The sequence below is a fragment of the Spermophilus citellus genome (genome assembly GCF_964194105.1).
Source record: "Spermophilus citellus genome assembly, chromosome: 7".
Lineage (NCBI taxonomy): Eukaryota > Metazoa > Chordata > Mammalia > Rodentia > Sciuridae > Spermophilus > Spermophilus citellus.
In genome coordinates, this window is record NC_138188.1 from 47,425,094 (window position 1) to 47,450,358 (window position 25,265).

Genomic DNA, 25,265 nt, shown 5'->3' on the forward strand with positions numbered 1-25,265 from the left:
CTTCTTTCCTATCGTAGTTCTGATTTTGTCATAGGAAAATTGATTAAATTTCAAAAAAAATGGCAGCACTATCCTTGAACTGGCAATTTAATGGCCTGATCTTATTATTTTTTCTCTTTAGGATCATAGTACAATATAGCAGCAAATACTTAGTTCCACAGTCCTTATAGTTAACTGTTATTCACCCTGCTTCCTCAAATGTCAGAATGGTGTACAAGTTAATAGTGCACATTCTTTTTCACCCACAGGTAAAAACCCTGGCAAAATACAATACTGTTCTGTGTCAGGAATTGTCAGTACTTATCACCGTTGGATTCTTCCTCATAACAATCCAGTCTTCAAGTAATCCAACCTCAGAATCTCATCAAAAAAGTTAGGTCACATTCCCTAGAAGCCAAACCTGAGGAATTATTGTGCTAACAGTATAGTTGTGTGTCTTAACAATGGGGATATGTTCTGAAAGATGTGTCACCTGGCCATTTTTTCAGTGAATAAACACAATAACTGCATGTGACTAATCACAAGATTTTGTAAAGCTGCTGTGAGCTAAACATAGTATATTATTTTATAATAAACTTTTTGCCTATAAGCAGATATATATACTAAAATAATGATAAAACATATAGCAGATGCATAAGCTAGTAAGTCATTTACTATTATTGTCAAATATTATATACTGTGCATAATTGTATATGCATAGTAGGTTTGTTTACACCAGCATCAACACAAACACATGAGTAATAAGTTGTGCCATGATGTTATGATGACTACAGTGTCCCTAGATACTAGGAATTTTTCAATTCCATTGTATCTTCTGGGATCACCTTTGTATATGTAGTCCCTGATTGAGCAAAACATTGTTTTGTAGCACATGATTAGGTTTGTACTCAGGAGTATCCTATTTGAAAATATGATAAAGCAGGAAACAGCCCAACAGGTGGTTTCAGAATAAGTCTGGACTCTGCACAATCTCACAACGAACTCTAGAGAATAAATTACATCTCAAAGTTTGTCCTGCCAGAGTTAAGACAGTTAGGCTGTTTTACCATTATGTCTTTCTACTCTGGTTATGGGCATTAGTCTGGGAAAGGTGAGAGTGGAGTGGAGTGAATAGGAGAGGAAAGGTGAAACATAATCTCTTAGGAATTTCTGTGCCAGGTGGGTCTTTTCAACCATGGTGGTTTCTTCAGAGAAAGGTGTGTATAGGAACCATTAGCAGTTGACATAGGCTGAAGAATTAACAAGTAAAGGGAGTTTGGGTGGAGTGTTAATTGCACCTGGTATAAACACTTCAGATTTCTCCTACATGCTATAACTAACCTTAACAGATAATATCACTTCATTCACTGCTGTGCTATAAGTAGTTGAATTAGCTTGCAAGAGGGTGATTATACACACTTCTCCATGAATGAGTTCAATGATAGTTCATTGGTAGTTCAGTATCATCTATGGAAGGTGTATTTATGTTATGGATCTTTGCATGTGTAACAAAGTGGGCCCTGTTCCCCAGAATGAGTTACTAAATCTTTTACCAGCATATCCCTGTACTTAGATGTGTGTGTGCGCGCGCGCGCGCGTGCGTGTGCTTTTGGGATTTTGTTTTGTTTTGTTTTGTTTTGTTTTGTTTTGTTTTGTTTTGTTTTTCAACTGGCATTGAACTGAGAAGCACTCAACCACTGAACCACTTCCCCAGCCCTAATTTGTATTTTATTTAGCAACAAGGTCTCATTGAGTTGCTTATTGCCTTGCTTTTGTATATGTAGTCCCTGATTGAGAGATGTGGGATGTGGCTCAGTGGTTGAGCGTTCAATCCCCCGTACCAAAAAAAAAAATTAATCTCTTGAATCCTTTGAGAGTGTTGACTAAATTTCTAGATGATGCCATACACATTCTGTTTACACTGTGATTGCCAACAACCTTTACTCTTAATTAGTGACTTTATATTAAAGATATTCTTCTAGTAACTCGCACCCCCAGGACTCTACACTGTGTCATTTTCCCAGTGTTTTAAACATTCTGCTGTTTATCTGTTTCTTTACTAGTCTCCTTGGAATGTAAAAGGCATCCAGTAAATACTTGTTGCATGAATAAATGATAACTTTAATATGAAACTAAGTTTTGCCACAGGATTATTCTATAATTACATATAGAACAAATGAGCATTCCCTTCTCTAATTATGATCATAAGTTAAAAATTCTAAGTATCACCGAATAATATGAGAGATACTCATTATATGGTCAGAGTTGATAAATGTTTGACACAGTTATATTCACAAGAAACTAAGGGATTTTCAATGTATTTTTAAATGATTAAACTGAAATTATTTTATTCTTCATAAAGACTTCAGTATTTTTATTATAATCTTTGTGGCATGGAATTAATTGCTTCTTTTGTGTTTTTATTTGTATCTCTGAAGCAAGGGGAAGTCAGACTGAAGTGTTTGAAAGCTCTACGGAGTCTATATACCAATAGAGAATTATTTCCCAAACTGGAGCTATTCACTAACCGATTCAAGGTAAGCATTAAGAACAGTGAGCTTATTATTTTCATAGTACCTACATTATTTCTCATTATAACCTTGTACTTATAGCTAGTTTATCAAATGACATTACTGTAATAAGTGTTTAATTCCTGTTCTTTACTACATATTCTTTAAATAAACCCGCCTGAAATAAATGAGTATCTACTTTACCACAAATACACACAAGAGTTCTTGTTTCCTTAAAAATGTCTTTCTTGTTTAAAATTATTTCTTTATATATCTTCTTTAATGAATGTATTAATTTTGTAACTAAAGGTTTCCCTGTCACAGTGTTCTGGGAATGCCAGTTGATGAGAAAGATTTTAAATTACAAACATTCTAGCATCTCCTTTGTGAGAGTAGAACTATGAGAATATGATTTCAAGAATAAAGTTTTGCATTTAACCTATCATTAGTGTGGCACATATGCCTCAGAATACATAATCTTAAGTCTTTCTCAGCTTTTTTATATTTATGGTTTATTTTTTATAACTATTTTTTTAGGATCGCATTGTATCAATGACACTTGACAAAGAATATGATGTTGCTGTGGAAGCTATTCGATTGGTTACTCTAATACTTCAGTGAGTTTATTTTTTAATATTTTGATATTTTAATGCCCTTTTCTCTGCATTATTGATATCCTTTTGTATATAAAGCCCTTAAATATATTTATCACTTCAGGTTCTACTTTTAATACCTTAAGGTTTTGTTCCAAACAAAGTATTCTTTTTTTTTTTTTTTGATTGTGTGTGGATTTGTTTTGTTTTTGTTTTTCATTTTGACTGTTGTCTCTTTCCTCCATATTAAAGTTCTTTCATACAATCTAGAGAAAATACCAATGAAATATCTTCCTCTTTAAACAAAAACAGAGAAAGAAGTCTTCAAAAGGAAGGTCTCTCAAAAGGGATAGGTTTTTCAAATAGGCTTTTTGGAATGTATATAAAACCAAAAGATAGGAAATAAAGCAGGTAATTGTTTTATTTACAAAATGATCAAAAATAGATTTTAAAATAGCAATTTTAAGAAAGCTATTTAAGAAAAATAGCTTTTTCGTTACAAGTTTGACTATAAAAGTAGAATCTGTAAGAGAATGTGATTTCTAGCAAAATTGTTACACATTCTTCTCTATATACTTTATAATGACACACCTGTCATGAACTAAATAGCTATACAGGGGTCTACTGATGCTTGAGTTCTTTATAACTTTTTGCCTTTATACCATGCTTTTTATTATTTTGGCTTTATAACATATTTTAAAATCCAGCCTCTTCTCTTATTGGTAGATTTTCTGGTCTATTTAAAATCCTTTTTTCTATGATAAGAATTTTTAAAATATACTTGTCAGTTGCTTCAAAATTTTGGTTAGTATTTTAAATATTAGAACTTCATGGAATTTAGGAGAAAATGGAAGTTTTTATTATATCATATCATTTATTCATGAAAAGATGCATTTCTTTGTTGAGATATCATTAGGTCTTATACATAGAGCTCAATTTTCCATGGTGATCTTCTGTGTTATTTAGTATATGTTAATTCTTAAAAACTTTGTAGTTTCATTGCTATATAATTGGTATTTAGTATTTTCCACTTCTTGTTTTGGAGGGTTTCTTATGTTTTGAGACAGGGTCTCACTAAGTTGCTTAGGGCCTCACTAATTGGTTGAGTCTGGCCTCAAACTTGCTATCCTCCTACCTCTGCCTCCTGAGTTGCTTGGATTATAGGCCACCATGCCTAGCTTCTACTTGGTTGTTGCTGAGGTATAGAAACCTTCAATTTTTATGTTAGTTTTATAGGTATACTGGATTAGAACTCTCATTTCTTCTGATGTTTTGTTCATTCTGTTTACTTGTACTATGTAAGTTACATTATTTGCAAACAATTTCAGTTCCTAACCTTACAAGTTTTCATCTCTTGTCAAATTGCATAGCCAGTTCCTTTATTACTATTAACAGTGTCACTGATAGAAGACAGTTTTGTTCTTGTTCTGGGGAGGCAATTAAAGTTTTTAGTTTCTGTGATTTCTGTGGTATCTTTTGGTCCATGATAAAATTTTCCCTTTGTATATGAGTTTCCTGAGATTTTCCTTTTATCCACTAATGAACCTGAGTTAAATTAATAAATTTGTCTAGTGGTAAGCACCCCTTGCATTTCTAGAATAAATTCTATTTGAACATGATACAGTTCTGTTTTGTTTAAATACAGTATTATATACACATCTGTTATCATTAATAAATTTGACATTTTAGAATTAAATTTATTTTTTAAGCACATACATAAAAACAAAAATTGTATGGGACTAAAGATATGACTCAATTATAACTCAATTATCTACTCAATGGTAGAATGTTTGCCTAACATGTGAAAGGCCTTGGGTTTGATCCCCATCACCACAAAAAAGAGTATAAATAAATGTAAATAAAATTGTACATAGTAATGGGGTAGCATGATATTTTGGTACATGTGTAATGTTGAAATTAGGTTAAATATGTGGATCTCCTCAAACATTTATCATTTCTTTACTTTGAAAATCCTTTCCTCTTTTTGAAGTAAATATATACATTATCCTTATCTATAGTCATCCTGCTGTCCCATGTTAAACTTGAACATCTGTGTAACTAACTCAGTAGCCATTTATTGGGGTCTCTTCACCCTTCCCTTTCTCTTAATCTCCCCAGCCTCTCCTAAATACCATTCTGCCCTCAACTTCTACATCAGGGTTTTTTGGTTTTTTTATTACATTCCACATATATGCCTGGCTTATTTCATCTAACTCTAGTTCTATCATCCTTTTTCATGGCTGAATTGTTTCCTTTTTGTATATATATCACCTTTTCTTTCTCCATTTATTAGTTGATAGACACTTTGATTGCTTCCATTTCTTGGCTATTGTGAGTAGTGCTGCAGTGAACCTGAGTATAGACGTCCTCTGCCATGTAGGGATTTTATTTCCTTAGAATATATACTCAGTAGGGGGTAGATATATGATCTGTATTTGTAGATCATATGGTAGTTCTGTTTTTATTTTTTTTTAAGTTGTACTGGACCAAATATCTTTATTTTATTTATTTATTTATTTATTTTTATTTGGTGCTGAGGATTGAACCTAGTGCCCTACCAGTGCCAAGCAAGCTCTCTACCACTGAGCTACAACCCCAGCTCTGTTTTTAATTTTTTGAAGGAGTATACATACTGTTTTCTACAAGGACTGAACTAATTTACATTCCCACTAACAGTATGAGTTTCCTTAACTCTTACCAACACTTGATATGTTTAGTCTTTTTGATAGTAGTCATCTTACTAGTATGAGTTGACAACCTTTTGTTGTGGTGGTGGTGGTGGTGGTGTAGTTGTTGTTGTTGTTTTGCACTACTGGTGATTGAACCCAGGGATGTTTTACTGCTGAGCCACATCCCTGGGTTTTTTTTATTTTTTATTTTTTTATTTTTTTTAAAGAATTTAACAGAATTTAACTGGGAAGGTGGACTTCTAAATATTTCCATTGGACAGAACAATTTGAATAATGACTATGACAGTACCTACCAATGACAATGGTCAGGACCTTCCATGACTAGGCATTGACTCTTTGAGCCATTGATGGCTATTTCATTAATCACTCTTTGATGACATAGACAAAAATAATACAAATAAAACAAGTGAATGGTCACAGTCATTGAGTAAATCCCAGCACTAGAAATTACATCAGAACTTCAAATGATGTCTTAAAATTTCTCAATACTCTTTGAAGTTTCTTTGTCTTCTCAAAAGCTTTGAAGGTGCAAACTTTCAAGTCATAACTTTTGAAAATTGTTCTTAATTTTTTCATAAACAACTAGACGTATAATTCACACAGTATACAATCTACTCACTTGAGTATACAATCAAATGACTTTTAGTACACTCACAGATTTGTGCATCCATCACCACGATCAATACTTCTATCACCCTAAAAGGAAACCTCATGCTCTGTAGCTTGTTGCTTCCCACGCTCTCACATATCACCTTCCCCTTCCTCCTTCAGAACCATTAATCTACTTTTTGCCTATTCTGGACATTTATTTTTCATTTTGAGACAGGGTCTTTCTAAATTGCTGAGACTGGCTTCAAGCTTCTGATCTTCCTGTCTCACCCTCCCAAGTTTCTAGGATTATAGCCCAATTTTAATGAGACTGGATTTTTACTGTTGGAGTTTTTGAAGTTCATTGTAAGTTCTGGATATTAACCTCTTGTCAGGTATATAGTTTGGAAATACTTCCTCCCATTCTATATGTTGTACTTCTCTTTACTGTACCTTTGCTGTACAAACACTTAGTAGTTTAATGTAATACCATTTTGGCTTTTATTTCCTGTACTTTTCTGCTCTTGTTTCCTCTGCTCTTGGGGTCCTCTCCAGAATATTCTTGGCCTTTCCAATATCCCTCAAGCACTTCCCCTGTTTTGTTTTATCAATTTCATGTCTTACATAAGTCTTTTAGTCCATGTACAGTTGAATTTTTTTTAAAATTTTATTTATTTTATTCATTTTAGTTATTGATGGACCTTTATTTTTTTATTTATATGTGGTGCTGAGAATCAAATCCAGTGCCTTACATATTTGAGGCAAGCGCTCTGCCACTGAGCCACAACCCCAGCTCCTACAGTTGATTTTTGAAATGGGTGGGAAATGGGGGTCTCATTTTATTCTGTGTGTGGATATCCAATTTTCCTAGTACCATTTACTGAAAATACCATCTCTTCTCCCATGTGTATTCTTTGGATCTTTGTTGAAAGTTAGTTGACTATCGATGCTTGTGTTTACTTCTAGTCTGTTTTGTTCCATTGGTCTAAGTCTCTTTTTTTACCAGTCCTGTGTTGTTTTGATTACTACAGCTTTATAATTTATTTTGAAGTCAGGTAATATAATGTCTCCTGCTTTGTTCTTTTTATTGAAGATTGCTTTGGATATTGGTAGTATTTTGTGAACCCATACAAATTTTAGTGCTATTTTTCTAGTTCTGTTGAGAATGTCATTGGTACTTTGATAGGAATTGCACTGAATCTGTTGATCACTTTGGGCGGTATAGACATTTTAAAAACACTAATCCTTTCAACCCATGAACCAGGGGATCTCTTTTCATTTACATATGCCCTTTTCAGTTTCTTTCACTGGCATTTTATAGATTGCATTGTAGAAATCTTTCACCTTTTTGTTAAACTTATCCTTTTGTATTTTACCATTTTTCGTAAGTATTATAAATGGGATTACTGTGTTCATTCCTATTTCAGATAATTTGCTGTTGGTGTATAGCAGTGCTGCTGAAGGTTGTTTTTTTTTTTTAATGATGATTTTGTATTCTGCAACTTTGCTGTGTTAATTTGTTAGTTGTAATTGTTTTCTTCCAGCAGAGTGTTTAGGTTTTGTTGTTGATTTTATGTATAAGAGGAGGTTAGTCAGTGGTAAAGCATTTGCCTAAGATCATGTCATCTGCAAACAGTGACAATTTGATAATGACTTTTTCGGTTTGGATGCCCTTTATTTCTTTCTCTTGCCTAATTGCTCTGGCTAGAGTTTTGTTTTGTTTTTTAATTTTATTTTTTAAATTTCTTCTAATTAGTTATGCATGACAGTAGAATAGATTTTGATACATTGTACACAATGTGGCACAACTTCTTCTTCCTTTGGCTGAACATGGTATAGAATCACACTGGTAGTGTAATCATACATGTATAGGGTAGTAATGTCCGTTTCATTCCACCATCCTTCACATTACCACACCCTCTCCTCTCACTCCCCTCTGCACAGTCAAAATTTCCTTCATTCTTCCATAACCCCCACCTCCATTATGGATTAGCATCCACTTATCAAAGAAAACATTCAGTCTTTGCTGTTTCGGGTTTGGCTTATTTCACATAGCATGATATTCTCCAGCCCCATCCGTTCACCTGCAAATGCCATAATCTCATTTTTCTTTAGGGAGTAGTATTCCATTGTGTATATATATATATATATACACCACATTTTCTTTATCCATTCATCTGATGAAGGGCATCTAGGTTGGTTCCGTAGTTGAGCTATTGTGAATTGAGCTACTATAAACTACTTTACCACATCCCCAGCTTTTTTCACTTTTTATTTTGAGACAGGATCTTGCTAAGTTGCTTAAGTCCTTGCTAAATTGCTGAGGCTTATCTCTAACTTGTGATTCTCCTCCCTCAGCATCCTGACTTGATGGGATTACATGCATGCACCACCACACCCTGTTTTAAGCTATTGTGCTAATTATTTTATCACCATAATGAAATTGTGCAGAGAATGACCTGTACAAAACACAATAAATTGTTCAAAGATTAGTCTGTTCCCTTTGCAAGGACTGAAGAATTCAGTATTTGGTATTCAAAATTTAGTCTTCAGTCTTCATTTTTGGATGAATCATTGGGTATGTGTCACAATCTATGCTTTTAACCAGATTTTAATAGAAAAATAGCGGTTTGACCCAGTTGGAAGTTGAAAAAATGTTTGGTTTCATGTATCACATAATACAAAATTGCTCCCCACGAAGTAATACCAGGTGGAGTTATACATCTTGTCAAACTCCTTAATATGGGTTGAAGTATTCTTTTCCATATTTCTCCAACACCTCAATAGTGTACTCCATCAGATCCGGTTGTATCTTTCCTGTATGTCCATTATTTTTGGTTACTGCCTTGCCATACATAGTTACTTTGGAGCAGGATCTGGCTGACTGAAATAGGAGAGGTAATGGCATGGTTTGGGATCAGAGGGAACTGCCATTATTACTGAAACCATGGCACATCTCTGTTTTCCAGTTTTATTATAGAGAACTCAATAGTATATTTTTGTTTTCCACAAAAAAAAGTTTAAAGCTTTCCTTTCTATTTTATTCTGTTATCTCAGAATATGTTCTGAATGTTCTGGTCAATTTTTTGTATTTTATTAATATGTTTAGAAACATTAGAGCTGAGGAGGTTAGTCAGTGGTAAAGCATTTGCCTAATATGCACAATGCCCTGAGTTTGATCCCTGGCACTACAAAATAAGTAAATAAAAACAATTTATATACACATATTGCATATAATTGTATACATATTTATTTTTTTGAATTTATACATTGTTTCATTCATATTATTTCCTGTCTACTTTTTAAGGATAATGTATAAAAGTCTTATAATTGTTGCCTTACCTTTCCTCCTGAATGTTGATCATAAAATATTTTTCATAATCAATTATGAAGAGTTTTTTTTTAAAGAGAGAGTGAGAGAGGAGAGAGAGAGAGAATTTTTAATATTTATTTTTTAGTTCTCGGCGGACACAACATCTTTGTTGGTATGTGGTGCTGAGGATCAAACCCGGGCCGCACGCATGCCAGGCGAGCGTACTACCGCTTGAGCCACATCCCCAGCCCTATGAAGAGTTTTATTTCCCCTCTAAAATCTATTTTAAAGTATTTGGCCCTTAGGTTTTCTGGTGAATTTAACCAGCTATTGATACCTTTGCGCTGAATAATACAGTATCCTGACATTCTAACCACTCATATATTTCAGTGGTATTGTCTGGAATTTGAGATGAGATCTGTATCATTAGACTGTATGTATATATATCTGGCTGTCTGCCTTTTTTATTTAGTTTCAGTACTTGGTCATTTAGACAGCTCATTTATTTTTTACTTTGATATTTCTTCTTCCTTTTTTTCCAGCAGAGTAATTATTTCAGTCTCCAAAGATTATCTAAATAAGTTAGATTTCTTCCTTCAAGGGTGTTTTCAAACCTTCTGAGACTTGTTTGCCTGGAAAAATTCTACTTTTCCCACAAATGTACAAGATTGAGTGGTTTTATAAATGCGTAGATTCTATTCCCAGTAGGGTTGGTGGGGAATGAATGAATAAACTACTGGGTTAGAAATGAGTGAGAATAGAGTTGTAAAGAAAATATAGAATTCGAGCTGGGGTTGTGGCTCAGTGGCAGAGTGCTTGCCTTGCACATGTGAGACACTGGGTTCAATCCTCGGCACCACGTAAAAAAATAAATAAACTAAAGACATTGTGTCCATATATAACTGCATGTTTATTAAGGGTGGAAAGAGCAGATAATGTCTTAATTTAAGTATGAAATTGTTAACACTATAGTTCTATCAGATATTCTAAATGCATTGGAGACATTGGTGCTTTTGTGAATTCCTCATAGATCTCTACAACTCCTGGCATTTATGTTTTCTGTGTGGAAGTTGTATGCCCTAAAGGTAGTTCTATTGGGTAGAGTCTTTTAAATCTATTCAAAAATGTTCCTTTTCAATATTACATACATGGCCTAAAGGAAATCAAGACCATTCGTGAATGGTTGAAGTACTATGCACTCCCTGGTATCCATACTCTCTTGTTTCTCCTACCGTGGACTGCTCCACAAACATTTTATCTTTAGAACTCTTTAATCCCTGCACCAGATACTAGTTTCTAAAATTTCTTATAGTTTTAAAGGATATTCATAACGTTTTCATTGAAATTTTCTGAAGCTTGGTATTCTAGATTAGCTTAGGGAAAGGCTTCAGAGTACCACAACACTCTGATATCTCTGTCTTTAAAGAAACCATATTAGTAACATATGGTGGAACCCCACCTACTGCTTGTAATCCCACCTATTTGTAATTGCACCTACTCTGGAAGCCTGAGGCAGTAATACCACAAATTCAAGGCCAGCTTAGGCAATTTAGCCAGACAGTGTCCCAAAATAAAATAGAAAGGCCTGAGGAAGTAGTGCAGTGGTAGTGCCCCAAGTTCAATTCCAGTAAATAAAGTTAGAAAATGAAGAAATTTTTTCTACCAATTATGTTGCTCAGTCTCCTAATTTCTAGTTACTTATTATTTTGTTGGGTAATAAGCTAAGCATCCCAACCCAGCTTTCCTGTATCTGATAGCACGTGCATGAAAAAATTAATTTGACCTTGTTTTACTTGATTTGTGAGATCTCTGCCATACTAAAACTCCCAAAACTTCAGGTAAAGTTAAATATAACATCCTGTTACATTCCGTCCATCTATTCGATACACATTGTTTTCCTTTCATTTTTGAGCTTGGGTTCCTAAGATGTCATGTTAAATTGTTTTGTTTTGATGTTAAACTTAATTTTTGAGGGTATTAGCCAGTGGACTAATGATATCTAACTTGGGAAACAACCCTAGCCTTATACCCCTCCTTATAATTTTTGGTATAAATTGGACATAGATAGAGACATTTGTGCTTTAGAGCAAAAAGCCTCTTGTTATAATCTAATGCTCTTCTTTGGTAGTCTTAAAATTGTGTCTTTCAATTATAATTTCATAACCCCAAGAATATGGAATGGATAGATAAAGTAAGTTCATGGACTAGCCAGTCTACTTACACTTACTGTTATTTCCCAGCACCTATTGACAGTTGTCTTGTTTGCTAACACTACTCTGTTTTTCTGGCTTATAATATTGGAACAGAGATTATTGAGGGAAAAATGTTTCTAGGCTGACTACCATCCTTGATTTTTATTTTTCCTGACCAGATCATTCTAATTTTATATGATAGATTCCTCAACATCCTAGTTCCTGAGGCATCTCCAGATGTGAATTTGGGGCATGAGCTCTAAACCCCTACATGTTGTCAAAAATGTGTACATTTTTTTGTTTCCCATATAGTTGTTGTTAATCTTTAATTATATCAGACATTTTAAAACAGTCATAATATGGATATTCTTGGTGGGGGGAGTACTTAAAGACACATTATGACCAACTAAAAAATGATGCAGACTTTTTAAGAATGCCTGAATAGAAAGTTGAGAAAGGAATGGTTTTTCCTACAGAATCCATTTATTAAGAAGACCAAATAGTACTGTAAATATGGCGCTAAAATGTAATTTTAAAAATACAGTTCTGGAAAGAAGACTTATATAGCATAGTAATTTCTCTGAAACAAGGACAAAAATATTGCCAGAACATATCAACAAAAATCTTATGCACATTTAAAGAACTTAATAGTCATTGTATAAGAATATGTGTGTGTGGAAGTATTATATATTTTATTTTCTCCCTGTTTTATCTATATATTCTGAACATTTTATAATGATTGTGTCTTTTATATAGTGAAATAGTACTTTCAAAGTAAGATAAGGCGGAAACTAAAATCAGTGTGCCTTCAACTTTTATGTTGAACTTTCAAATTTTGAAATAACAGTAGAACTGAAAATATGTGCTTATTTTGGTTCAGCTGTTAACTTTCTGAAATTTTCAGTGGAAGTGAAGAAGCCCTTTCCAATGAAGACTGTGAAAATGTTTACCACTTGGTTTATTCAGCACATCGCCCTGTTGCTGTGGCAGCGGGAGAGTTCCTTCACAAAAAGTGAGTTATTTTTCAAAACTCATGTATTTTGTTTTTTTTTGTTGTTTTATAGAGTTAGTAGAAGAGAGTAGTAGTAATTGAACAGAGTATTAAAAAATGTGCATATCACCTTACTCAGCTATCATAGCTTCATAAACTTTACACATTATAAATTATATTCCTGAGAATGGTATGTCTTTTGATATATCTATTTTTCCCTGATATGTGAAAAGATGATTCACAGCTAGGTGGTGAAATTGGGAAAGTATATGAAGTTTATGAAAGCTCCCCAGGTAGGGCTGGGGATGTGGCTCAAGCGGTAGCGCGCTCACCTGGCATGCGTGCAGCCTGGGTTCGATTCTCAGCACCAAAAACAAAGATGTTGTGTCCTCCAATAACTAAAAACTAAATATTAAAATTCTCTCTCTATCTAGATAATCAATCTCAATCTCTCTCTCTCTCTCTCTCCCTCCCTCCCTCCCACCCCCCTTAAAATAAAAAGCTCCCCAGGTAATAATATTTCATTTTACTAATTTTTTTCTTTTAAAATTTTGAGTTCCAATCTTACCTTTTCAACATTTGTAATTTAAATGTTCTGTAGTATCACCTTTAAAATGCCTCCCCACTTTTCATGGTTTTTTTTTCCCCTGTTCTCTCCATAAAAAACAGTAATCTATAGTGATTATGAAAGTTATATTTACAGTTAAAGTTTAAATTTTTTGAATTTTTTTAAAACTTGTTAAATTTATTTTGGCAAAGCATCAAATTAATGAGAATTTATAAGCATAAATACTTATGAAATACATTTATATTATGGTTTACTACTGTATGTTTTATAACAGTAGGATCATTTATTTTCATAATACAAACATATTGGTTATATGTGTACCTTTTGCTTTGTTTTTTTTTAATTGTTTTTTTTAGTTGCATTTGGACACAATACCTTTATTTCATTTATTTTTATGTGGTGCTGTAGATCAAACCCAGCGTCTTGCACGTTTTAGGCGAGCGCTGTACCACCGAGCCACAACCCCAGCCCCTATTTTTTTGCTTTTTTGATTGTGGATTTAACTTAGTGGCTTTGATTATTGGCAGGTGAACCTAAAAGTTTATTATGTACTAATCTGTGATTGTGCTACAGCACGAATGTAAATCATACACTGGGCAGTTGTTGCACCTGGATGATCAACTTTGATAATGAGCAGATCTGTCTCTTCTTCAAGTATCTACATCACAGTGCCTCAAGAACAGTTTTTTCTCTAAGTAGTTGTACTACTCAAAGTGGGAAAAGTTGTTTTATCTGTATCATTTGAATAAGTTTGAGATATTTGCTAACATTTGTTATATTGGGACACTTTACCTAAAAGTTTATTATTTGTTTGTGAAAATGAAGCCTATTCTTGTGGAAGTAAAAGAAGACTTCCTTAATTAACTGATTTTTAAGCCCCTGCCCTGGAGCAATTCACATTTTAACAATTTTTAATTTTTTAATGATTTCTTTAAACATTCATTTACCATTTAATATAATTACCTTTTAAATATTTTTTATTTACTTTAACATTTTTTAAAATTAAAATCTTAACAATATATAGCAGCCCCAGAAATTCTAGGATTATGTCAAAAATACTTGAATCTGTGCTTGTGCACACAGTATCTTAAAGTCTACAAGCCATGCACACAGTCTTAACCAGTCATCCAAATGATAGTAAACTGAAATGGATATTTTAAAGTCATCCAAAAATCCACATTTTTTTTTTAGTTTAGAAGCCTAAGCTAACTTCTCAGTAATATATATATAATAAATGCATTATCCAAACTCGTATATTTTAGTTACCAAGGACCCTCAGAATTTTTATTTGCCACCCCTCTGAAAGCTACCCACAAAACAAAACCATCTCTTTTAACTATTGTGATAGCTGTATTCATATAGCTTCAAGATAAGGCTTATATGTCCCCCAGCCAAACAAAACACAAATTTTCTGTTGCAGTTTTCTATTTGGGATCTCTTTGTTTTCGTATCACGTGAAATTTTTCTTATTTTCTTCAGTTATTTACCTTTCATATGAGAGGCAAACTTTGACTTCCATATGTAAACTAGCCCATGCTATTTGTCTGTCTCCATGTTCTTATTTTTTATAAAAGCTGAGATTCTTTTTATAAAAGAATCAGGGTTTTGTCTTTGGTCACTGCTATATCCTTTTTTTCTAGAGCAATGACTGGAAATAGGGGACTTAAGGACCTTTAGCAGTCAAGTTTTATTAGAATAAGTCTACTTAACAAATGAAATTTTTCAGATAATTTCATAGTCATATTTTAGAAAGTTAGTCACTAAATGATACTTTTCTAACTGTAACATGAATGTCATTTTACTGAAAACATTTGGGTGAGCATTGTTAATTGGTAATAGGTTATAAGTAAGAGGTAATGATTAAAAATATGAATTTTCATATTTTCTGGAACATTTGGTTAAATTCTATAATTATGTGATTGTGAAATCAATATCTAAGAAAATAAAACTGAATTAGAGGACTAGGGACATAGTTCAGTGACAGAGTGCTTGCCTAACACACAGACGGCCCTGGGTTCAATCCCTAGCACCACTAAAGACAAAATCAACCTATAAAATTATGTACTCTAGTATTAATCATATAGGATATTATCAGTGCTTATATTTTTCATTAATATTTGAGCATCGATTATTCAGTAAAATTTTCCTTGTACTTTTCTTTTTTTAACCACAAGTATCATTTTTTTATGTGTGTGGGTGGTGCTGGGGATTAAACCCAGGGTTTGTGCTTTCAAGGCAAGCACTCTACCAACTGAGCTACATCCCAGCCTCCTTGTATGTTTTATATATAGCTATACTTTAAGGAAATTTTCCAATCCAACCATTTTTTAACCTTTATATAAAGGTATCAGTAACATATTTTTGTTGAAATAGATTGGTAATCTGATCTCAGATTTTTTTTAAATGCTGAAATAATTTGTGTAATGAAAGAAAAGACTAACTGATATCCATGAGAATTTGTAATGCTCTTATTGTCATCCCCCCTCTCCCCCCCCCACCAGGCTGTTTAGCAGACATGACCCACAAGCCGAGGAGGCATTAGCCAAGAGGAGAGGAAGGAACAGTCCAAATGGAAACCTCATTAGAATGCTTGTCCTTTTTTTTCTTGAAAGTGAGGTAAAAGCAAAAAAATTAACATTTTATTTTTATATACTACATATTAAATAAAATTGTCATTGAATTTAAAATCAAATGAAAATAAGACCATTTCTACAAAGTTGTCTTTATAACTTGCTTAATTTTAGAATTAATACTCTACCTTTTGTGGAAGGAACTTCTGAATATATATGTAGAGCTGTATCAATATTGAGTATATAACAGTAATTGTTAAAACTTTTACACTATTACAGGGTTGCAATACTGCATACTATTTTGTTTTTCTCTTAAATATGTATCTTGTTTTAAATTACGTTATTAAACACTTTGGGAGTTGTCAAATTATTGAAACCATTAGTTTGATCATTTTTGAAAATTGCATTATTTAATAAGGAGTAGGGAAAGTATGAATTTAGATGTTTTAAACTGTTCTGCAATTCTCATAGCAGTGTTTTCATTGCTGTATCAGTTATCCTGTAAAGAGTTTTATAATTAACACTCAATGTACAATTAGTATCTGTTTTTGCAGGGAGACTATAGTTTTTCTCACTAAAATACTGTTTGATATTTTATTCTGTATTTTCTATTGGGGGAATGGTAATCCATACCTAAAGAACCCCTGAATAGCCAGGCACGGTGGTACAAGCCTGTAATCGCAGTGGCTCAGGAGGCTGAGACAGAAAGATTTTGAGTTCAAAGCCAGCCTCAGCAATTTCTCAATGCCCTAAAAGCAACCTAGCAAGACTCCATCTCTAAATAAAATATAAAAAGAGCTGGGGATGTGGCTCAGTGGTTAAGCGCCCCTGGATTCTATTCCCAGTAGGGATGGGAGTGGGGAATGAATAAACTACTGGGTTAGAAATGAGTGAGAATAGAGTTGTAAAGAAAACAGAATTCAGACTGGGGTGGTGGCTCAGAGGCAGAGTGCTTGCCTCATACATGTGAGACACTGGGTTCGATCCTTAGCACCACATTAAAAAATAAATAAAGACATTGTGTCCATGTATAAATAAAAAAAAGAAGAAAATATAGAAATATAAGACTCAACTTTATTTGGGCTATGAATGTTTTTGGTTTATGTTGGATTGTCAGGGATGAGAAATTTAAGATTCTGTGAATACTCAAACTTGAGAGTGCTGGTGGAACAGTATAGGGATGAGTTAGAGAAAGACAAATAGGTAGCTTATATGAAAATTAAAATCAGAGAACTGAATCATTGAAATGAAGGGGTGGGGGCTGTCATGGCAAAGCAGGGTAGAAAGGACAGTTGCCATAGATTTTTTAGTTGTAACTCTATAATAGACAAAGTAAAATCAGAAACAAACCATCTGGAGAGTTTTCATTTGAGTCAAGAATGTATTTAAGAATATATATAGTTTAAATGATATTTAAACTGTATTTAAGAATATAGTTTAAAATGTACATACAGATAACCTGGGGATCTTGTTAAAATGCTAGTTCTGATACAATGGCTCTGGATTCTTGAGATTCTGCATTTCTAACAAGCTCCTATGTGATATGCTTATGCTCTTGGTCCAGGGACCATACTTTGCATAGTAAGGGCACAATACATTATTTTCTTTACAAAACAAGTTTGGATATGTTATAAGATAAAATGAATGTGAATTTTTAAGAAAAAACACTTAATACCCAATAAATACTACACTTAGGATAACCCATTTCAAACTTTACCTTGAGTCCCCTTAGGGTTTAGAGGAATAGGATAAAAAGTAGTATGAAACAGTCAAATCCTATCAACAGTAATTTTAAATATTGATAAGGATGGGTATGCAGATATAATTAAAGGAAATGTTTTGGATTTCTGGAAGCTCAAGAACTTTGACTTAATTTATTAAAAGGCGTAAGTACTTAGTTTTAGGCAGTTTTGCCTTTTATTTAAAGCAGTAATTTATGGTGTTTTTTATTGCTCTATTTTCAGATTGCATTACTGTATTACTTTGTTTATTGCCATTTACTAATGTGTTTCAGCAGTATTAAAATGTAATTCTTTTACATGGCATTCTTGTTGGCTGCAAAAGCAACTGCAAATCAGATTTAAGGGTTTCTGGTTGATTCTTGGTTTTTGGCTTTTATGGTCTTCTGTATTTCAGAATGATCATTCTTTGTGAAAATCTTTCTTCTTATCCTGTTGTACTAGTGTGTACTCAGAGCTGCATGTTTATTGAATTCATATTCTTATAGTATGATAGGATTCCAATTGTGTCCTACTCTGAATTTTTTATTGTAACGCATGTTCATTAGTAAAATTTTAGTAACAGACACCTGAAATGTTGAATTAACTAGACACTTTAGAAATCATAAGTAGGATGAGTCTTTTATAGATAAATTACAGATCACTTAACTGAACCAATTATCATTCTTTTCCTGGAATGTGAGATAAAATTATAAAATATTGAAAGGGATTTATAGTGTAGGTGAAATTATCTAGATAAAGAGATCTGCCTAAACTAGTTGTCAGTTTTCTTGCAGTACTCAAAGGTGACATTTTTAAGCTACCACAACCTTTATGATAGTCATTAATGTCTAGTGACAAAGTACCTTGTATTATAAATGCAAGCCAGACAGTAGGATAAATGGTATTTCAATTTGATAAGTTCAGATAACCCTATATGTAGTGTTCATATTATGATACTTTTCATAGAAAAGAAAGCTATTAACATTATTTTAGAACATTTTTTAAATAGTTTTTTAGTTGTAGATAGATACAGTATCTTTGTTTTTATGTGGTGCTGAGGACCGAACCCATGCCTCATGAGTGTGAGGCAAGCACTCTACCACTGAGCTACAGTCCCAGCCCCAGAACATTTTTGTAAAGTCTAGAGGTATGGTTACTCTCCTTATAGGCTTAAGGAATAATGAGACCAGTTGTGACAGTAATTTAACACAGAAAATTGAACAGTGTATTGATATATCCAAGAATTCTCATCTAGAGTGTTCATTCTTTGTGCATAAATAAGCTCTTTTGCTTGGGTTTTGTTTGTGTTCTTTATGATTTACCAGTGACTGCCTCTATTTTAACAGAGTAAATACCCAATATAAGAGTATTTATAATAATTTTGAGATGATTACTTGAATTCTAAATGATATGCCATAAAAGAAATCACAGTAATGTACCATTATATAGTGAAATCCTTAAATATATTTATCTGACAGATTAGCAGATAGAAGAAACTTGATAAAATATTAAAAATAGTATAATGTTTGAAAGATGAATCAGAATATACCTAGAAAATTATAATTTTCATCACCAGGAAGATGAGATTAGTTTCTCTTAGAGGAAAACCAATAAAATAAATTATACTTTCATTTAACATAGTAAAAATCTACCTATATAAATAGAAATGTGATTTTAGATAATTTAAATTCCAAGTTTTGTTTGGGTTTAGTTTGGTTTTTAATAGTCACTGAAAATGCCTCAAGGCCTGCCTTCTCATAGCTTCATCTCTTACTCCTTAGTATAAAATGTCTGAAAGGTGATTGTAGTGACCTTTTATCCTTTCCAGCCATGTTAGAATTCTTTTTTTCTTTTTTCCTCAAACATGAATTTACCTGGTATTCTAATAGAAGTTTGAGAATACCAAGTTCTGTGACTGTCACAGATGCCTAAAGACACGTCAAGCCAGCTCCTGACTGACCATATTGTGTTGATTATTGTAACTAGAGTTGGTAAATTTACAACTCTTATCAGAAAATGATCCAATTTATTATCTTGCTTTTCTGATGTAAACGTTGAATTTTAACCTATTGGTTATTGATTTTAACAAAATACATTCTAGTGCATCCACTACCTTAGAGTCAGGTGAGTAAACTGTCAAAGAAGTTAGCATCTAGATTTACACTAATTTAAGCATTGAATTTTGCCTTTAGCTCCTCCACTGAAAACCTCAGGCTAAATTAGTCAAAATGAAAGAGGTATTATCAGTTCATCAGAAGAGTGAAGAGTGTGTGGAATATATAAAGTAAATGAGAAGAGACTGACTGAAAAAATCTATTAGCACTAGGTAACCCATTGCCCAGTGAGACAAAAATAGAAAATCCCTGTTTTAACTGAGGTGTTGCTGGAACAACTCAGAAATACAGTGAAGATGGTAGCAGCAGAGGCTAGTGAAGGGGTAATGCATAAATAGTAATTAAGTAGCTAGCTGTCCTTTAGCTGAGCGTATTTATCACTTTAGAACTGTTGGTCCATACATTTGGGGTATATAAAATGGAGCTGAAAAGGAAAGCAGTGAAAGCTTCCAAAATTTTATGACCACCAACAGGGACAGGAAAATTTTGCATATAAAAGAGAAATTGTATATCTGTACAATAGAGGGGATTCCTGCCTGATCACAGATTCCCCTTTCCTGCTCCACCAAGGAAGCCAGAACCTTGCTATCAGTGTCAAGGAAGGATTCTAGTTAAAACTGTTCATGAGTATAGACTCATCAACATATAAATTAGCAACCAAGAGTCTTTAAAATTGACAAATGAACATAAAATTCAACAGATTGACGAAAAGATTTAATTCATACTGCCAAATAGGTGAAGAGGCTTATAAAAGAGGAAGAGAATTCACATGAGTTAAAATGGTTTCTAAAATTTAAGGAGGAAAATCAATAAATTGCTTCAGTAGACACAACCAAGGATTGGCTACAGATAGAACCAAGGGATTTTTTTCTAGAAAGCAATACAAAAGATGAAAGAAAGGAAAAAGATGAGAGAGAGGTAGAAAGAATGGAGGAAAGGAACTAATCAAATGACAAAAAGTTAACCACTCATGAACTCTATATGTAAAATATTACTTGAGTATGTTTTCTAGCAAAATAGAGAATGAATACAATAAAAAGAAATCAGGAATATAAGAAACTGGGTGAACAAATAAGTGAAAAAGTTTAAATAAAGCTGAGCCTATGTAGAAATATAATGTTCAGATTAAATGAAAAGTAAAGAAATATGCTAATTGGGCTGGGGATGTGGCTCAAGCACCACATACCAACAAAGATGTTGTGTCCACCGAGAACTAAAAATTCTCTCTCTCTCTCTCACTCTCTCTCCTCTCTCACTCTCTCTTTAAAAAAAAAGAAATATGCTAATGATCTTTAATGGAAAAGTATAAGTCAAAATAAAGCTAAAAATGAAAGATAAAATACTAAAGAAAATGGCACAGATAAAATATTAAAGAAAATGGCATAAGTTAAAGCACAGAAAATAAAATACCAGAAATATTTCTAACATCAGTAATCCAGTAAATGTAAACAGGCTAACATTCTGTATTAAAACACAGATTGTCATTAGGAGTTGAAATAAAGAAATAAAACATAGCTATATGATGTTTACAAACACACTTTAGTTAAAATAATACCAGGATTTACAAATAAAAGTCCAGATATAACAAGAGCCCTCAGAAAGAAAACAGGACAATATCAAAAAATAAACCAGAATTAAAAGACCAGAAGCATTAAGAGGGATAAAACGTGGATCTATTTATAAAAGGTATAATCCACTAGATATATATATTGTAATTCTAAATATATATCTTATTTATGGAAATGTGCATCTACACAGTCAAATAAAAGCACATCTATATAGCATGTTCATTTTTATAATAGTAAAATGGACATAACAATTTTTTTTAAGCGTACAGTTCAGTAGCATTAAGTGCATTTACATTGCTCTACGGTCGTCACTGCCATCCATCTCCATAACTTTTTCAAATCTTCCCAAACTAAAACTATGTCCATTAAACTATAACTCTTCATTTCAGCATAGTCTTTAACAGAAGTGTTGAAACTATTATTCTTTTTTTTTATTGGTTGTTCACAACATTACAAAGCTCTTGACATATCATATTTCATACATTAGAATCAAGTGGGTTATGAACTCCCATTTTTACCCCAAATACAGATTGTAGAATCACATCGGTTACACATCACGTTTTTACATACTGCCATATTAGTGACTGTTGTATTCTGCTACCTTTCCTATCCTCTACTATCCCCCCTCCCCTCCCCTCCCATCTTCTCTCTCTACCCCATCTACTATAATTCATTTCCCTCCATGTTTGTTATCCCATTCCCCTCATAACCTCTTATATGTAATTTTGTATAACAATGAGGGTCTCCCTGAAACTATTATTCTTTTTTGTGCTTTCATATTCATTTTTAACACCTAGTTTTGTATTACTTGTGCCTGTCATTGTTGGAATGATGTTACTGATGGTTCAAGAATAGTTTCTCATGCTATATGAGTTCGGAAAGTTTAAAATACCTTAATGCAAACCTTTGCCCGTGTTCTTTTGAAGCAGAGATGATCATTATTATCTGCTCTGGCTTTAATAAAATTCATTGGGAGACTATGTGTGTGTTTGTGTGTGTGTGGTTTTCCTAATGCACTTCTGGAGCCAGTGTGCAAGATTTAAAATGCAGTAGAAATGACGTACGGAACCAGAGTCAATGAAATCAGAGCATTAAACAAGTTATTAAAATTTACATTGAAGTTTAGAATATGGTAGAATTAGTAAGGGAGGTGAGAAAGAAAACTAAAGTACTTTTTGGGCTGTCCCTACTGATGAGAAATATGTTTTGTCAAAGACAAGTACAATCATATATAACAAATAACAGTTAAAGGCTGGGATATAGCTAAGTAGTAGAGCACTTGCTCAGCATGCATGAAGCCCTGGGTTCAATCCTCAGCACTGGGAGGTATGGGGGTCAGTAACGTGAAATAATATTTATCCTTTATATGTGCTATTCACTGTTTTTATCTCTGTTTCCACGCACTTAACTAGTTTAACAATCCAAGAATGAGTTGCAGTCTATAGTTTGAAAAACACTGATTCCTAGAATTGTTTATCTGGGTATCATGAGCCTCAAAGGCAGGCTGTCTTTTATATAAGGGTGGAAATTATGAGTAACAGAAACTGGGACAGTGCCAACACCTTCTTCACTCCCATTGCCTGAAGGGCTTCTTTGTCAAAGTATAGTACACTTCTTTGTCAAAGTATAGTTTAATGACTAACAAGTGGTAGAGTTTGTCGTGAAGTATTTGATAAGGAACTTTAGTGTGTTTCTTTACTGTGGGATCATGGGTCACTTGTGTAAAGAGAGTAATGACCAGAAAATGAAGGTGAGGTGATAGATGCATTGAGTTAAATGGAAATGAAAGTAGATAAAGAAGAGAGGGAAATAACTTATGTTTTTTACTTTTTCACCAAGTTGAGGCTAGTACTGAAGTTTCAAATGGAAATCTGGGAGAAAGTAATAAATTTCCTAAAAGAAAATAGTTAAAAAGAGATGACCAATAGTAGTGAAAAGTGACCTAAATCCAGCTTATAATTTCAGGGATTCTGCTAAGTAGCAATCTACTATCAATTTCCTCATCTGTAAATTATGTCATTAGTCTTTAAGAGATCCTTAATTTTACTACTGTTCATGTTTGAAAAAAAAAGATTCTACATACTATATCCACATTATTGACGGTGGAATATGAATATATATGTTATTCTCCACATGGTTCTTAGAATCATTGACACCAAGCCATTTTAATTATAAAGAAAATGGTTTATTAACTTGCAGTATTAATAGTGATTTCTTTATTAAATGTTCTTTAGTCACACTTGATTTGTTAATTTTAGTTACACGAACATGCAGCCTACTTGGTGGACAGTTTGTGGGAGAGCTCTCAAGAACTGTTGAAAGACTGGGAATGTATGACAGAGTTGCTATTAGAAGAACCTGTTCAAGGAGAGGAAGGTATAGTATTTGACAAGTTGGTTCACAGATTGTTATGTTTTCATTTATAATCATACTATCCTATATAGATCACGTCTTAAAAATGAATGCCATATATCTTTTTCTCAATAGAACAGTTTTCTGTAACAAGGAAGTCTCTATGGTTTAACATCTTTCCATATTAGCACTGCTACCATGCTGCACAAGGGCTTTAAAAATTCTTGTGTTACGTAGTATTCAAAAAAGTTTTCTTTATGCTGATTTGACACAAAATATTGATATTACTCAATGTGAAAAAAAAAGTGCATCCAGGATATTTTTGCTGTTTGATATGTAAACTTGGAAAAACTTTGATACTTTTTTTTTCTTCTCTGTCTTTTCAGGGAGAGGGTACTAGGGATTGACCCCAGGGTCTTGTGCTTGCTTATCACACAGTATACCACTGAGCTACATCCCCAGCATTGAGAATGTGTGATTTAATTAAAGCACAATCTTCCCCTCTTTCATTATATTTTCTTATCCTTTGTCTCCTTTTCTCTAAAAGTAGAGATAATTTTCCTTAAGTAATTAATCCATACTTTGGAGGATTAAGAAAGATAATATACTATTGATTATTTGTTCTGCTTCCACTACCCTCCTAATGGTTCGACCCTTTGAAATATTGTAAGATCAGAATGAGCCCTCCCCTGCATTTGACTGTGCAAACAGGTCACTAACAGAGTGACCATCTCCTATACCTATTCCAGCTTTGATTCAGTGGGAGAAACATAGATAGACATCATCTACCCACATACACTCCCATAAACAAGCTCAGTTTGCCTTTGTTAAGTATAACTTGAATATCTACTTCACATTCTCTTCCTTTATCTTCCCAAACTTTCTTTTAGCAATTTTATCTAAATAAACACCATTGTGCTTTATGCAGTCTTCTGAATGATAGTATAACAAATATTATTTTTATTGAGCATTAATATCTACTGCTAAATAATAAACCACCTCAAAGAACAGTATCTTAAAATAACACTGCTCACTGTTTCCCACAGTCCTGAGTGTTGGGTGGGCAGTTGTTCTGCTGGTCCCTCCTGGAGTCTGCCTTGTGGCTGTACTCAGCTGGTGGCAAAGTGAACTGGGGGATGAGGGTCACTGCAGCTGTGGGCCAGTGTGCCCCAGTTCTCCCCCAAAGGTTAACCTGGGTTTCCTCATGGTGGGGTATTCTTGAGCGTTTCAAAAGACCCTTTTAAGAGAGAAGAAACCCAAGCTGCCAGTCCTCTTTCTTTTTATATGTATATTTTTAGTTGTACATGGACACAATACCTTTATTTTATTTAGTTATTTTTACGTGGTGCTGAGGATCAAACCCAGTGCCTCACACATGCTAGGCGAGTGCTCTACCACTGAGCAACAACCATAGCCGGCTGCCAGTCCTCTGAAGGTCAGGCTTAGAAGTCTCAGACTGTGATTCCTCTGTGAAGTGGGACTGGGAGTGTCTTTCCTAAACGGTTCTTCAGGCGTT

At 33.5% G+C, this 25,265-nt stretch overlaps 1 protein-coding gene across 1 annotated transcript in view; it reads left to right on the top strand.

Annotated features, from left to right (window-relative positions):
- The window catches only part of LOC308652787 (cohesin subunit SA-1-like), a gene marked incomplete at its 3' end in the record, with an annotated part of 125,252 nt that extends 100,281 nt beyond the window's left edge, over positions 1-24,971 (top strand). The window contains exons 8-13 of the mRNA XM_081300831.1: positions 2,418-2,516; positions 3,027-3,106; positions 12,770-12,877; positions 15,926-16,040; positions 23,656-23,773; positions 24,796-24,971. Of these exons, the coding sequence (XP_081156957.1) occupies positions 2,418-2,516; positions 3,027-3,106; positions 12,770-12,877; positions 15,926-16,040; positions 23,656-23,773; positions 24,796-24,971 (696 nt within the window). The remainder of the gene's footprint in view (positions 1-2,417; positions 2,517-3,026; positions 3,107-12,769; positions 12,878-15,925; positions 16,041-23,655; positions 23,774-24,795) is intronic.
- Between the last annotated feature and the right edge of the window lie 294 nt (positions 24,972-25,265).